Consider the following 17,664-nt stretch of genomic DNA (forward strand, 5'->3'; position numbering starts at 1 on the left):
GGAGTGTGAAAAGCCTTTATGTCTCAATTATGTCTGTGATCAGTGAGAGCAAGGCACTCTAATGAGGCGGGCGTAAAGAGCTGATAATTTTCACACCAACCCTTATGTGTGTGTGTGTTTGTGTGTGTGTATGTGTGAGAGAGTGCTCAGCTGTATCAAGCCAAACTGGACTCATGGAATAATCATTAACTGTGTCAGGATGTTGGCCAGTGAAGGTGGTGATGCATTGGTGTTTAAAGTGCACTGTCCCTGAACGCTTCACTGAGCAGAAGATGAGAGATGCTTTTAAACAAGTGTTTGCTCACCGACAGGACGGCCAGTAGATCCTGGACGGGAAACTCCGGCTTCAGACGCTCTTTGAACATGCGGATGGTCTGGTGTTTCAGGTAATAGTAGGATGCGATGCGACCGTAGGTCAGCGGGTCGATGGTCTGCTCGTCCTGAACACAACAACACAGTTACTGATTAACACAACAACACAGTCACTGATGAACACATTCACTGATGAACACAGTCACTGATGAACAGTCACTTGATGAACACAGTCACTGATGAACACAGTCACTGATGAACACAGTCACTGATGAACAGTCACTTGATGAACACAGTCACTGATGAACACAGTCACTGATGAACACAGTCACTGATGAACACAGTCACTGATGAACACAGTCACTGATGAACACAGTCACTGATGAACACAGTCACTGATGAACACAGTCACTTGATGAACACAGTCACTGATGAACACAGTCACTGATGAACAGTCACTTGATGAACACAGTCACTGATGAACACAGTCACTGATGAACACAGTCACTGATGAACACAGTCACTGATGAACACAGTCACTGAACACAGTCACTGATGAACACAGTCACTTGATGAACACAGTCACTGATGAACACAGTCACTGATGAACAGTCACTTGATGAACAGTCACTGATGAACAGTCACTTGATGAACACAGTCACTGATGAACACGACAACACAATCACTGATTAACACAACAACACAGTCACTGATGAACACAGTCACTGATGAACAGTCACTGATGAACAGTCACTGATGAACAGTCACTTGATGAACACAGTCACTGATGAACACGACAACACAGTCACTGATTAACACGGTCACTGATGAACAGTCACTTGATGAACACAGTCACTTGATGAACACAGTCACTGATGAACACAGTCACTGATGAACACAGTCACAGATGAACACAGTCACTGATGAACACAGTCACTGATGAACAGTCACTTGATGAACAGTCACTGATGAACACATTCACTGATGAACACGACAACACAATCACTGATTAACACAACAACACAGTCACTGATGAACACATTCACTGGTGAACACGACAACACAATCACTGATTAACACAACAACACAGTCACTGATGAACACAGTCACTGATGAACACATTCACTGATGAACACGACAACACAATCACTGATTAACACAACAACACAGTCACTGATGAACACATTCCCTGATGAACAGTCACTGATGAACACAACACAGTCACTGATTAACACAACAACAGTCACTGATGAACACAACAACACATTCACTGATGAACAGTCACTGATGAACACAACAACACATTCCCTGATGAACACGACAACACAGTCACTGATGAACACGACAACGCAGTCACTGATGAACACGACAACGCAGTCACTGATGAACACGACAACACAGTCACTGATGAACACGACAACACAGTCACCGACAACACAGTCACTGATGAACACGACAACACAGTCACTGATGAACACCACAACGCAGTCACTGATGAACACGACAACAGTCAATGATGAACACGACAACAGAATCACTGATGAACACATTCACTGATGAACAGTCACTGATGAACACAACAACACAGTCACTGATGAACACAACAACACAGTCACTGATGAACACAGTCACTGATGAACACAGTCACTGATGAACACAGTTACTGATGAACACAACAACACAGTCACTGATGAACACAGTCACTGATGAACAGTCACTGATGAACAGTCACTGATGAACACAACAACACATTCACTGATGAACACGACAACACAGTCACTGATGAACACGACAACACAGTCACTGATGAACACGACAACACAGTCACTGATGAACACAACAACAGTCATTGATTAACACGACAACACAGTCACTGATGAACAGTCACTGATGAACACGACAACACAGTCACTGATGAACACGACAACAGTCACACTGATGAACACGACAACACAGTCGCTGATGAACACAGTCACTGATGAACACAGTCACTGATGAACACAGTCACTGATGAACAGTCACTGATGAACACAACAACACATTCACTGATGAACACGACAACACAGTCACTGATTAACACAACAACAGTCACTGATGAACACGACAACACAGTCACTGATGAACAGTCACTGATGAACACAACAACACATTCACTGATGAACACGACAACACAGTCACTGATGGACACGACAACAGTCACTGATTAACACATCAACAGTCATTGATTAACACGACAACACAGTCACTGATGAACAGTCACTGATGAACACAACAACACAGTCACTGATGAACACAACAACACAGTCACTGATGAACACGACAACACAGTCACTGATGAACACGACAACACAGTCACTGATGAACACGACAACAGAGTCACTGATGAACAGTCACTGATGAACACAACAACACATTCACTGATGAACACGACAACACAGTCATTGATTAACACAACAACAGTCACTGATGAACACGACAACTAGGGATGGGTACCGAAACCCGGTATTAAACGGGCCCCGGTGCTGAATTGTGAAAGACCGCTGGATCGATAAGCTTGGACGTTATCGGTTCTGCTGTCGGTACTGGAGAAATTAAGAAAGTAGGCTACACGTGCCATTTATTATTGCTATTAAGAAACTATTATCTTGCTAATTTAATCTCGCCAGCCACTTCTATATAAAATAATATTGAACCATTATTGTCTGTGATGCATTTTTGCTAAAGAGAGAGTGTGTGAGAGAGAGAGCGATCTTTCACGCAGAGCCACGGCGCGCGCAACACAACAGCCCTGCTTAATGAGTGACGATGAGGACAGAACTAAACATTCAAACGGTTACACTTTAGATGTTTGATATTAAACTCATTTTATTTTAGATTTAGATTTTGGCTTCCAATGATTATAAAAAAAGATGATATTTGAGGTATAACCATTAAAAACTAAAGCCACATTCTCTCCAGCGCAACTTCCTTCCCTTCACAGCGGTGCGCTGTCATTTCTCCCTAAAACCCAAACGTAACGTCAGAATCTGCACGATCGTGATTGTTGTAAAATATAGTCTATACTGATGCTAAACTGCGGGACACGTTTGATAATAAAAGGCTATTAAAAGTACCACAATTGACGCAATAGACGCTGTTCCAAAGGCGGCGCGCGCTCCGAAACACACCGCAACGAGACAAGCAGCAACGTATATTTTGGGCTTCGTGTGCGCATCTAACCGATCAAATTTACACACAAATATGTCAAAATGGCCTTCTTGGAGATTCAAGTAAACAGTTTATTCACTTAACTACAATTTATGTCTTAAATGGGCGTAAATAGTTTTGAGAAAATATGAGGCGTAATAATGATTAGATCTGCATTTGGTCTTAAAGAGGCAGCAGTCTAATAATCCTGCTGACGATTGCTCCATTAATGTGAATCAAACAACAAAAGGCAAAGAGAAAATCAGCGCAGCTCTTGAATTAATAATTTTGGCTTTTATAAGCTTTAATCTATCTATGATAAACTATGCAGTGTTATTTTACATCTGAATTTATTAGATGTCTTTTTAGCCCATATTACTCCTGAACAGTAATCTCAGTAGACATTACTGAAATTAAAGCACTGGGTATATAATTTGTATATTTGTTTTATTGTATACTTTTTGTTTTGTTTTTGACCATGTGTTTGTACTTTGTTTTTGGTGTCCTATGTCTTCTGTATATAAAACACAAAACCCTGCACCCTTCTACATAACATACATGTTTTATTTGTTTTGTTAAAGCATTGCTTTTATATATATGTAAAATTTCAGAATATAAAGCAATATTAATTATGTTCTAAATAATTTTTCCCCTTTTTTTTTAAATAATGAAAAGAAACGATAAGAATACCGTTAAAGTACCGGATCGATAAGGAGTATCGGTAAGAGTAGTAATACCATTAAAACCTTAACGATACCCATCCCTAACGACAACACAGTCACTGATGAACACGACAACACAGTCACTGATGAACACAACAACACATTCACTGATGAACACGACAACACAGTCACTGATGAACACGACAACAGTCACTGATGAACACGACAACACAGTCATTGATTAACACGACAACACAGTCACTGATTAACACAACAACAGTCACTGATGAACACAGTCACTGATGAACACAGTCACTGATGAACACAGTCACTGATGAACACAGTCACTGATGAACACAGTCACTGATGAACACAGTCACTGATGAACACAGTCACTGATGAACAGTCACTTGATGAACACAGTCACTGATGAACACAGTCACTTGATGAACACAGTCACTGATGAACAGTCACTTGATGAACACAGTCACTGATGAACACAGTCACTGATGAACACAGTCAGTCACTGATGAACACAGTCAGTCACTGATGAACACAGTCACTGATGAACACAGTCACTATATACTGTTCAACTATATACTGTAAAACAGTCAGTCACTGATGAACACAGTCACTGATGAACAGTCACTGATGAACACAGTCACTGATGAACAGTCACTGATGAACACAGTCACTGATGAACAGTCACTGATGAACACAGTCACTGATGAACACAGTCACTGATGAACTGACTAGTCACTAATGAACACATTCACTAATGAACACAGTCAGTCACTGATGAACACAGTCACTTGATGAACACAGTCACTGATGAACAGTCACTGGTGAACAGTCACTGATGAACACAGTCACTCATGAACACAGTCACTGATGAACACAACAACACAATCACTGATGAACACAGTCACTGATGAACACGACAACACAGTCACTGATGAACACAGTCACTGATGAACACAGTCACTGATGAACACAGTCACTGATGAACACAGTCACTGATGAACACAGTCACTGATGAACACAACAACACAATCACTGATGAACACAGTCACTGATGAACACGACAACACAGTCACTGATGAACACAGTCACTGATGAACACAGTCACTGATGAACACAGTCACTGATGAACACAGTCACTGATGAACACAGTCACTGATGAACACTGTCACTGATGAACACTGTCACTGATGAACACTGTCACTGATGAACACTGTCACTGATGAACACTGTCACTGATGAACACTGTCACTGATGAACACGACAACACAGTCACTGATGAACACAGTCACTGATGAACACAGTCACTGATGAACACAGTCACTGATGAACACAGTCACTGATGAACACAGTCACTGATGAACACAGTCACTGATGAACACAGTCACTGATGAACACAGTCACTGATGAACACAGTCACTGATGAACACAGTCACTGATGAACACTGTCACTGATGAACACTGTCACTGATGAACACTGTCACTGATGAACACTGTCACTGATGAACACTGTCACTGATGAACACTGTCACTGATGAACACTGTCACTGATGAACACTGTCACTGATGAAAACTGTCACTGATGAACACTGTCACTGATGAACACGACAACACAGTCACTGATGAACACAGTCACTGATGAACACAGTCACTGATGAACACAGTCACTGATGAACACAGTCACTGATGAACACAGTCACTCATGAACACAGTCACTCATGAACACTGTCACTCATGAACACAGTCACTCATGAACAGTCACTGATGAACACAACAACACAATCACTGATGAACACAGTCACTGATGAACACAACAACACAATCACTGATGAACACAGTCACTGATGAACACGACAACAGTCACTGATGAACACAGTCACTGATGAACACAGTCACTGATGAACACAGTCACTGATGAACACAGTCACTGATGAACACAGTCACTGATGAACACAGTCACTGATGAACACAGTCACTGATGAACACAACAACACAATCACTGATGAACACAGTCACTGATGAACACGACAACACAGTCACTGATGAACACAGTCACTGATGAACAGTCACTGATGAACACAGTCACTGATGAACACAGTCACTGATGAACACTGTCACTGATGAACACTGTCACTGATGAACACGACAACACAGTCACTGATGAACACAGTCACTGATGAACACAGTCACTGATGAACACAGTCACTGATGAACACAGTCACTGATGAACACAGTCACTGATGAACACAGTCACTGATGAACACAGTCACTACTCATGAACACAGTCACTCACAAACACAGTCACTCATGAACACAACACAGGTCGAAATGCAGGCTAACTCAGGACAGGTCAGAGCACATTCCTCCAGTCAAAACTGTTCATTTACATGACTTCTGAGATGCTTCATCTGCATATCTACTAGAGGTGGGAATCTTTAGTCACCTCACGATCCGATCCGATTCCGATTCTGGAGGTCACGATCCGATTCCAGATCGATTCTTTATCTACTTTTCCCCCCTTATTAATTCATTAGTTTACATAAGTAATTAAGTACTTTTTTAAAAATAATAAAAAATTAAAAAAAATCATTAAAACAGTTGTATTTTAAGAATTTTAAACTTATATAACTTCAAACCATACAAGAAGCAAGTAGCAAATAATAAAGAGGAGCAAAGAAACATGGCAAACAACAAACAAAGAGTGCTTTCAGTATTTAAGATTATCTGAACATTTTCCATTCAAGAACTGTGAGTGATTTTTCTTCATCGTACTTTTGTATTTTACTATGACATAGACTGCGGGAGATCTATTAAGCTGCATTCACGCTCGGATCTCTTTTGAAATATAAGAAGTAATGTGGTTTGTCCTGTCCGTTTAATCCCTTAAGACATAACTGGCTGTGTTTACGTTCATTTTGCACAAGTATATTAAACCACTTACACGGAGTCGCACAGCCGCTTGCGCGAGCAGTCTCGTACACAAACAAAGCGTGCGTCAGCATTTAAAATTGAAAGCAGCCTTCTGTTAGTGAGATTCATATTTTAAATATATAAGTCCACTGCATTCCAAACCACATAAATGATGACTTCGTAGAGCATTTGTAAGGAAAATACAGACGGGCGAGACAGCACACTTTAAGTGTAACATCAAAACAAGCGCGCGTCTCTCACAGTGCATCCTGTGCAATGAAGCCTGTGAATGTCCTTGTAATTCGCTTCAACCTTTCCGAACTTTATGAAAGATTATTTTACGGAAGGTTTGAGTTGTGTGCGTGTGTGAGGAATTGTTAGCAAGCAGAAGACGGGTGTTTCTAAAGCAAACTCAGCGTCATCGCACATCTGGTAAAAAACTAAGCTCAGAATCGATTCTGAAATTCTCAGAATCGATCCAGAATCGTTGGAGAGAGAATCGCGATGCATCGATGGATCGATTTTTTCTCCCACCACTAATATCTACTGAGGAAAATACATGAAATAAACTCAACACACTCTAAATAGGCAGCAACTCTCTGAACAAGGGCTGTGACACGATTAATCGCATCCAAAATAAAAGTTTGTGTTTGCATAATATATGTGTGTGTACTATGTATAATTATTTTGTATATATAAATACACACACATGCATGTATATATTTAAGAAATATTTGCATGTATATACTGTAAATATACATTTATATATAATTTATATTATAAATATTTTATATATAAATAACACATTTTTCTTAAATATATACATGCATGTGTGAGTATTTATATATACAAAATAATTATAAATAGTACACACACATATATTATGCAAACACAAACTTTTATTTTGGATGCTATTAATCATTTCACAGCCCTACTTCTGAACACTACACACAATGTATTTACATGCACAAAATATTGGTGTGATAAAAATAGTTTGTTGGTCAATTACAATTTGTTGTCAACAAATTTGTTGGCATTCTGGGATTGTTTTCATGCAAACACAATAGTTGTGTCCTGATTCAGACAGTGCATCCTTTGAATAACAGAGACTTCAAAGGTCACACAAAGGTCAGACCGAGTGTTGTCAAATGGTAGGGTCTAGCCTACAGAGGATTGCTCGTAAAAACTATATACTTGTGTCTTTATACTGAACTTTTGTGAAAGTTATATACAACTGTCTGAAAACCCAACCTGTCTAAATATGTTCACCTTGATCCGTTTCTGTCCATATAAAAGAGAATAAACCATCTATAAAATCGCATATGGGTAAGATGTGTCAACATACAAATAGCTCAAAAGTGTCTTTTAAAGACAGAAAAAATAAACAAAAAACGTGTATAGTTAGTTAAAACCCGACAATTATAGGCGCAATCCGGCATTTTCTCAAAAAAAAAATTGCAACCGTCACCAACGTGCAATGAGTCTTGGGATAGGCTCGTTCTCACATTCGCAGGCCAGAGAAAGAAGGGCGCATTTGTAGGAAAGAGCCTTTGAATTGGGGCGCAGCTAATGAATTACCCATGATGCCTAAAATGCTCGCAAGGGTTTGGAATTGACCTGATGTAACAATTCTCATGACTACAGATGTGGCAACTCTGACCTAAATAATAACATCAAACTAGGAAATAATATTGCAGTAGTAACAGCTGATAATAACAGAAATAATGAACAAATAACTCAGAATAAAACTCAGAATCCCTGACAACATTCAAAAGACACTGAAAACTCATCTCTTCTGTGAGCACTTAACCTCATAAAAAAAAAAGAAAGATCCTTTCCTTTTCCTTTAATCTCCCTTGTCTAGCTTATGCTACTCTAAGCAATGTCTGAAACTTTGTATTTTGAGCACTTCTTGTGTTGTTTGCCTCTTCATGATGACTCGCTTGCTGTATTCTTCATTTGTGACCCTGGACCACAAAACCAGTCACATGGGTCAATTTTTTTAATTTGAGATGTACACATCATCTGAAAGCTGAATATATAAGCTTTCCATTGATGTATGGTTTGTTAGGATAGGACGATATTTGAAAATCTGGAATCTGAGGGCGCAAAAAAATCGAAACATTGAGAAAATCTCCTTTAAAGTTGTCCACTTATGTTCACGATTGTGCTGGAGTCACTCACAAAAATAAATGTTTTATATATTTACGGTAGGAAATTTGAGAGAAAGACTAATTAATATCCTAATGATTTTTGCCATAAAAGAAAAATCGATAATTTTGACCCATACAATGTATTGTTGGCTATTGCCATAAATATACCCGTGCGACTTGTGACTGGTTTTGTGATCCAGGGTCACATTTGTAAGGCGCTTTGGAAAAAGGCGTCTGCTAAATGACTAATGCAAATGTAAACGTATAAATGATCAATCCAGAACTGGGCAGCGTGTAGAAATACCTGCTGTATCTCCATGCAGTACGAGCACTCCAGGTCTCTCAGGCTCCTCTCCACCAGGGTTGAAAGGTATTTGTTAATGGTTTCATGGCTGGTGTCATCCAAATTATAGTAGCTGAGAACAAAGAGAGAACAGTTAAAAGTGGAACACACTAAAATGACTCATCTGCAATATTCAACACAGAAAATCTGCTTAATTTAATAGGATTTTGATCTGTAATCTTCTTTATGAGTATCTTTGATGATTCGGAGCATCTTATTTTCTCGTAAACATATCTAAACGTGCTTAAAACAAGACACATTTAGCAGAGAATTTCACTGGATATTAACTACTGGAGGATACAACAGCTGCATACATTATTAGTGTATGTTGGATAAGATATGAATGAGGTGAAGCTATTAATATACGTTTTAAACAAAAAATCTGCCATTGCCATCATACAAAATACACTTTTATTTAAAATTATCCTCTAAAAAGCTTTAATTTGTTTGCATTTTTTAATGCAGTTTTGCTAATCAGCTGAAGTTATTATTTTGAAGGATGCTTGGCTATTTTTACTGGAATTTGATTTTGTCTGATATGATGTTATAAATCTATTTTATATATTTTTTAATCTATTTTGGCTATTTAAAACAAACAAACAACAACAACAACAAAAACACTGTTCACACTACAGCTGTGCACTACGGAGGAAAATATAATAAGCTTGCTGGATAATGCAATGGCGACATAAGACAACAGACCAAAGATTAATGTCACATTAATTTCAATTATTTCATGTAGATTTAGAGGCAGAAATAATGACATATTCTAAATGCATATCTCCTGTTATTCATGTGTGAAGAAAACAGCGCTTCTCAAAGTGAACAGCAAATCTTTCACTAAAGTGACACTGTTAAAAGAATTATCCAGCATTAATAGAAATCAAATCAAAATCTAAACAGAGACATTAATAACCAACAAGTCTTTTTATGCTGCATCTCCATAAACTTTACAAATGTATGTATTTATGTAAAATCATATCATAATGCACATGGTAATGCTGACAATCACATCACGTTAATGTGTGATCTTTATAGAGATTTAATGTTGGAGTTGTAGAATATTGAGTGATGCACTTAAAAAGAAATACTGGCCAATATGACATGCATCCTTAATAAATACCTTACAGAATGTATTTATCAATATAGTGTAAGCAATGATGCATATGATACTGAGAGAGATACTTTGACAGCACAGGTGGGTGTTTATTCAAAAACACAACACCTCCAGAAAAGCAATGCTTTGCTGCAAAATCATTCCCAGATTTGCTGGAGAGCCGAAATCACTTCCATGCTCAGCAAAGCTGTAAGAGCAACCACATGAGATACACACACAACTATGCACTTCATTAACTCTGAGTGACGGCAAACATTTCTCCTGCTGTTTGTGTGTGTGTGTGTGTGTGTGTGTGTGTGTGTTTGTGTGTGTGTGTGTGTGAGAGAGAGAGAGAGAGAGAGAGAGAGAGAGAGAGAGAGAGAGAGAGAGAGAGAGAGAATAAAAAACAGTTCATTCTGGTTGTATTGATACTGTATATTCTGTAGAAATTGCTAATTTTTTTCAGCACTCAAAATCTCAGAAGTACTGATAACATGATCTGTGTCAATAAAAAAATAAAAAATAAAAAAATCACAGTGATATGTAAATAAAGATGTCCATGTAAATAATGATCAGCACACGCGGATGATTTCCAGGGCTGGTTTCAGCTGGTACACACTGTGAAATGTGAACATCTCCAGCCAGATATCAGGAGGAGAGATGTGTCAAGGTAACTGCCAGTCAGAACAGAAGGCCTTTGTGTGTGTGTGTGTGTGTGTGTGTGTGTGTGTGTGTGTGTGTGTGTGTGTGTGTGTGTGTGTGAGAGAGAGAGAAAGGACATTAGTCTATGATTAAAAGGCCACAGGTCTACAGACCCTTTTGAATTTTTCATAGCATCACATAATTCCACAGGTCTTAGATAAACCTTTGAGACGCAGCTGGAGAAGAACTGACTGTTCAACCAAACCATCTCTCTGATCATTACAACCAAACAAGCAGCTTTTCTGCTGCTGTGTCTTTAAGACTGGAGTGTGAACATAAGCCTATTGAAGGAAATGCAGAGCTGTAGGTGCTACACACTATAGACTTTAATAAGTATTTGTCTTACTGGAAAGATCCACCCATAAATAGCCTACATGAAAGTAAACAGTTATTTTAATCAATTTTCACAAAATATGGTTTGTCATAAAAAACAGAAACAGACAATTATGCATATTGCATAAGTGCATAAAAGTGAAAATGAAAGTGAGTTTTGTCAAATTTGTTTTGTAAATTATATTAATCAACAGACCACAGCCTGATTGATATAAGCTTCTAGTTAAAGTTGTGGGACTAGTCATCAAACACCAAACACACAAAATATATATAGAGTTATATAATATACATATCATTATTTGTAATTAGAGTATATATTGACAATTATTCTCAATTTATTTAAACTACCAGTCAAAAGTTTGGAAAAATTAAGATTTTTTAAAAAGTTTTAAAAAGAATTTATTTGATAAAAAATAGTTTAAAAAAGTGAGATGAATATACGATTTCTATGTGAATATACGATTAACTGTAATTTATTCTTGTGATCAAAGCTGAATCTTCAGCATCATTGCAATCAGTCTTCAGTGTCACATGATCCTTCAGAAATCATTCTAATATGATGATTTGATGTTCAAGAAACATTTATGATTATTATCAGTGTTGAAAACAGTTGTGCTGTTTCATATTTTTGTGGAAACTGTGATACTTTTCAAAGAAATAACGTTCAAATGAACAGAACTTATCTGAAATGGAAATATAACATTATAAATGTCTGTACTATTACTTTTGATCTATTTACTAGATCTATGCTAAATAAAAGTATTAATTTCTTTGAATGGTAGTGCATATTAACCATTAAACATGCTTGCAATAAACCGAGCTATTGAATTATTAAAGTATAAAGGGCATGGTTCTACACAGCCAGGTGGCAGTGATGTGTTTCTCTCAGACGGCTGTAGTGAACACCTATACGTCTGATGAAATGCCTGCTGTTAGTTTAGCTGATGTGAGGTGGTTATGAGTCCTCTGGGGCTCCTGTCCGCTTAAAACTGCTCAGATCCAGTCAATCACGGCTCGTGTGAAGGTGATGTGCCACAGAAACACACAGATAGATGGAGATGTGCCAAATGGAGCAGTGCGTCCTATTATTAATGTGCAACCTTACTGGAAAGAAGCTGTTGTGCTGTTTTTAAATGACATTTAAAAAGAAAAAGCCGTGGCAACATGCTAAAATGCTCTCCGAGGACATCAACCCTCACACATTATCATTATTCTCAGCTAGTCACGCAGTATTGTAACAGGAACTAAATATACAGAAACACAGTGAAATCACACGGTTTAAAGAAACCAGTTGCGTCCCAAATGATGCACTTATACACTATGCACTTATACACTGTGTACTCAATTGTGCAGTGTTTGAATTCTATAAGGTTATTTTGTCATTCGACATCAGAATCTTATAGCTCCTCCCCCTTCGCTACGCAATTAAATCTGCGACAGTTGAGTGCATGAAGTGTCCACCATTAAACACTTTGTTTTTTCTGTTAATTAAAGGGATAGTTCACCCAAAAATGAAAATTCTGTCATCATTTACTCACCCTCAAGTTGTTTCAAACCTGTATGAATTTATTTTTTCTGCTGAACACAAAAGAAGATATTTTGAAAAATAGTGATGCTCCGATCAGCATTTTTGGGGTCGATCACCGATTACCGATCACCAAAATCATGATCTGCCGATTGCCGATCACTGCCGATCACAGAATGGAAATATGATAGAGTCAAGAAAATCTTGAAGAACCACCAATATCTATTTAATTGTAGTTAGAAAACAAGATAACATAAGGCTACTGTAGGCCACCTTTTCCAAATAAGGCACAGTATAATTTTTCAAAACAAAGAGGGGTCAGGCAGACTACAATGGATGTAGTTGAGGAACTAACTACATCAGATCCAAAAAATAAAATAATGACAATGACATTTGAGGTTATTAAAACAGTAAGTCCCGCCCCTCGACTGCCAAAAATAAAAGTGTTCGAGCGAGCAAAATCAGCAGGCGAGAGGAGATCAAGCGCGAGAGTGTGGGGAATGATCATGCGCGCGCGCGCGAGGGCAGAGATGTCATGCGCCCGCGCAGGGTTTGAATGAGCTCGCGAGTTCCCGTTTCCTCGCGCGTAGATCTGTTATCCTCTCGCGAATGTCATTTACCGCGCGCGCCAGCATCAGTTGTGCGCTCGTTTATAATTGCCATTGAATTGCCGTCATAGGAGAACTCATTTTGCCACTGTTAAGCAAGCTCTGCTCTGCTGTTGTGTTGCCGCGCATGCGGAAAAGTTGCGCGAGTTATTTACGTCACGTGATCGGCTTTTTTGATCGGCGCTTTTGGGGGTTGCCGATCAAGCTATTTTTTGCCAATATCGGCCGATCATGATCGGCGGCCGATCAATCGGAGCATCACTATTGAAAAATGTCGGTAACCAAACAGTTGATGGACCCCAATGACTTCCATAGTAGGAAAAAAAAAAGAATACTATGAAGTCAATGGGGTCCATCAACTGTTTGGTTACAGACATTTTTCAAAATATCTTCTTTTGTGTTCAGCAGAAAAAATTTATTCATACAGGTTTGAAACAACTTGAAGGTGAGTAAATGATTACAGAATTTTAATTTTTGGGTGAACTATCCCTTTAAGTGCATCATCTGGGAATTTAAAGTCTACTTTTTCTATTTGTAACTTTCAGTGTGAACCATAGACTGTATAAAACAATGGAAATAGTGTGCGTGACGTCAGCCGTACGGTTTCTGAAGACAAATTTTTAAGCCCAAAGTGGGCGGAGCCGGCCGTCGCCATCTTGGTCGCGTGTCACTCCCAGATAACCGGAAATGTGGAACGAGGCGGATTAGCTGAGGGGACCTGTCACTCAAGTGGCCACGCCCTTAATTATGCAGAACTTTAAAGGTGAACTAAGTAACTTTTTTACCTTAACTGAACAGCTTCGGAGTCATTGGAATGGTTATATTACTTATTTCGGGTTGAATGGTGGTCGTTTCGCACCCCCCTGATGCCCATGAGCGGAAAATCCGCACATGCAACTTTGAGCCGGCGGGCCGCGTCAGGAAGTATCGCGTGATATCAGGTCTCGCGATGTAAACACGGCCAAAAGAAATCAGCTAAAATGCTGTCATTATTGCGCTCCCTCTCGCTGTCCGAACCCGAATGAAGAAGACGTTTTAAAGAATGTCCCATCTGCTTTGATGTCGTTGATCTACTAGCCTCTGGTGTCTGAGAATCGCCAACGAGTTTTTACAACAGTGTTGTCAAATATCTATTCCGAAGCTATAGGGGGAGCTCTAGAGAGAAACCTGCGAGCAAAAAGCGAGAATACGTCGAAGAAATCCCGAAACTACTGAGCCCTGCTTTAAGGCTTCATATAATTTAAACGGATGAGTTATAAAACCATTCACCCCCCTCACAGTTGTCATGAAGGGTAAAATTAGCATTACAGACCACAAATACTTTTTGTACCAGGCTGTAAACATATTTTTTCCTGCTGTAAAGTTTGGTATTTTAACATGGGGGTTTATGGGGTTGACTTTCTTTTAGAGCCTGTCTCTAGTGGCCAGTCGATGAATCACAGTTTAAGTCACTTCCGTGTGGGATTCACAAGAGAGAGAGCGGGAGGTTGCCACTTGGTGTGAACTCACTACTCACTTTATTTATACTGCAAAACGTCACAGAATAGTGCATGAGTATGTGAATTGGGACGCACTTTGTATCACGAGGAACCCAAAATATCTTGATAAATTACTAAAAAAGACCAATTGTGTGTTCATACTTGGCAGGTTAGGTTTGATTAAGACAAACTCTGGTGCGATTGCTCTGTTAGTGCGGTTCATTTGAATAAGTGTGATGTCACGGTGTCACCACCTGTATAGCTCCCTGTATAAATATATAGAGAGGCTTTTAGATTCCCTAGTAGTTCTTGGACATAATTTCTTACTTTTATTAGGTTTTGCATTTAGATATACATTTAGACATTCTAAAAGATTACTTTTTGTCAAGGTTTAGATGTGTTTTGTTAGATAAGTATCAGGTTTTGCATTACAACTATAAACAAACATTAACAATTTGTTAGAAAGGACATATGGAAAGCATTTTTTTTTTACTCAGTATTTGATTCTTAATTAAAAAATTAATTCAATTAAAATATCATTCAAAATAATTATACAAACATTTTGCAATTAAAATGTAATTTTAGGCTATTTTGCACTCAAAATGTTTTCGAGATTAACCCCCTCATTGCTGTATTTCTTTTTTTTCTTCTTTTGTATCATGGCTGATTGTAAGTTTGTACCCACAAAAGATTTTTTGAGTTTTCATATTTTTTCGTATTTCTCATTAATTTCCTATGTCAGTCACTTTTGACTGCGAAGGTAACAAGTGTTACTTTTTATTTTTGACCCTTTAACACATCCGAATAACATCAAGAAAAAATTCTAAACATATTTTTTTTGGGTTCGTTTTTTTGGAACCGAAGAGGCTCAGAGGGTTAAACTGCCCTGCGACGATGGAATCACAAACATTAGCATAAAACAGCCCACATTTACACATCAACACCTGATCAGTACTTAACAACAAGACAGGGTCTTGAAAAAAACTCAGTTATGACTTTTGACTAAGATTATAAGTGGACATTTTCGCCTTTTTTCACCTTTGTTGCCATTGGCTTTTGGCTTGCTTAGTAGGGGACATTTAATTTAATATTCAAAAATATTATTGCTCTGCCGGCATTGACATCATTATATGAGAACTGAACTGAGCAGGACGATGACATCACGGTTTTCTCCAGAGCGGCTAAATATATAAATTAACTAAATAACTTTTCTACAACAAAAATGAACCATCACTGAACTTACTTAAGCTGGACTGTGACACTATTTTCTTCTAGAAACAAACTTGATTGCATTATTTTCCTCTTATCTCTGTAAAGCTGCTTTGAAACAATCTGTATTGTAAAAAGCGCTATAGAAATAAAGGTCTTGGAAAAACATGGAAAAAAATAAAATGAAAAGTGTGGAAAAAAATGGCCTATAAAAAGAGTTACGTTGCCTCCGTTATCACAGTACCTGAGGACTCGGTGTGTGTTTTGGGGATGTTTGCAGTAAGGGAGAGGGCACACACAGGTCTTTATGTTTAATGTGGCCTGACAGGCGTGCAAATGTCAGTGGAATGTTCTGGAATCATCTTCTTCTATTCATCGCAGATGTCGGTTCTGCCCTATATGACCCTGTGAGGCTGGTGTGTGTGAGTGTGTGTGTGATCTCTCAGCCCTTGTTTTGTGATGGAGGTGTAAACTGTGGCCAGTGTGTCCAGAGATGACGCTGCCATGGAAACACAGTCAGTAATGATCCCTGTGATGTTTTTCTGTCTTGTCTGCAGTCCAGTCACTGCAGATTCACCGAACAGTTCGGATTTCCCACTAGGCCAATTAACAAAACAAGCAATAACTCTAATTTTCCTTGAATTCACGCTGTTTGTTTATTTGAATTATTGAGCCAAACTATTTTCTATTTGAAGAGCCATCTAATGCAACCTATATCAAAACACATCCAGTATGTGCATGTGGTAATGGTAATGTATTTGCTGACATTTCAAAGAAAAGTCCACAGAAATGTATTTTTCTGTGTGTAAACATCTATCAAAGCAAGTCTTGCTCTTGGAATTGAATAGCAACTTACTTGTGACACACCTGGGTGATGACGGTCAATATAATACAGATATACACAAATTAACTATTTAATAAAGGCAAATGAGACTGCTCTAATTAAACATCACTTTACCATACAGATCAATTCATTAACGACAGCTAATGCTTAAGCTATCATTATTAATCTAGAATAATGTTTGTCATTTTAGTACCAAAGGTTGTTTTAATGGCAAAAGAAATAAAATGAAAAACATTAAACAAACTAAACTATTAAAGCACTTTAAGAAAATCTAAAATATAT

General features: G+C 38.3%; 1 protein-coding gene across 2 annotated transcripts in view; it reads right to left on the minus strand.

The window, feature by feature from the left end:
- Positions 1–17,664, minus strand: part of ascc3 (activating signal cointegrator 1 complex subunit 3) — a 238,871-nt gene that overhangs the window by 17,811 nt on the left and 203,396 nt on the right. For both annotated transcript variants that reach the window (XM_082150224.1, XM_082150225.1), the window contains exons 35-36: positions 9,549–9,660; positions 306–440 (exon numbers count right to left, since the gene is read on the minus strand). In XM_082150224.1, the coding sequence (XP_082006350.1) occupies positions 306–440; positions 9,549–9,660 (247 nt within the window). The remainder of the gene's footprint in view (positions 1–305; positions 441–9,548; positions 9,661–17,664) is intronic.

The sequence above is a fragment of the Leuciscus leuciscus genome (assembly GCF_965113295.1).
Source record: "Leuciscus leuciscus genome assembly, chromosome: 20".
Taxonomy (NCBI): domain Eukaryota; kingdom Metazoa; phylum Chordata; class Actinopteri; order Cypriniformes; family Leuciscidae; genus Leuciscus; species Leuciscus leuciscus.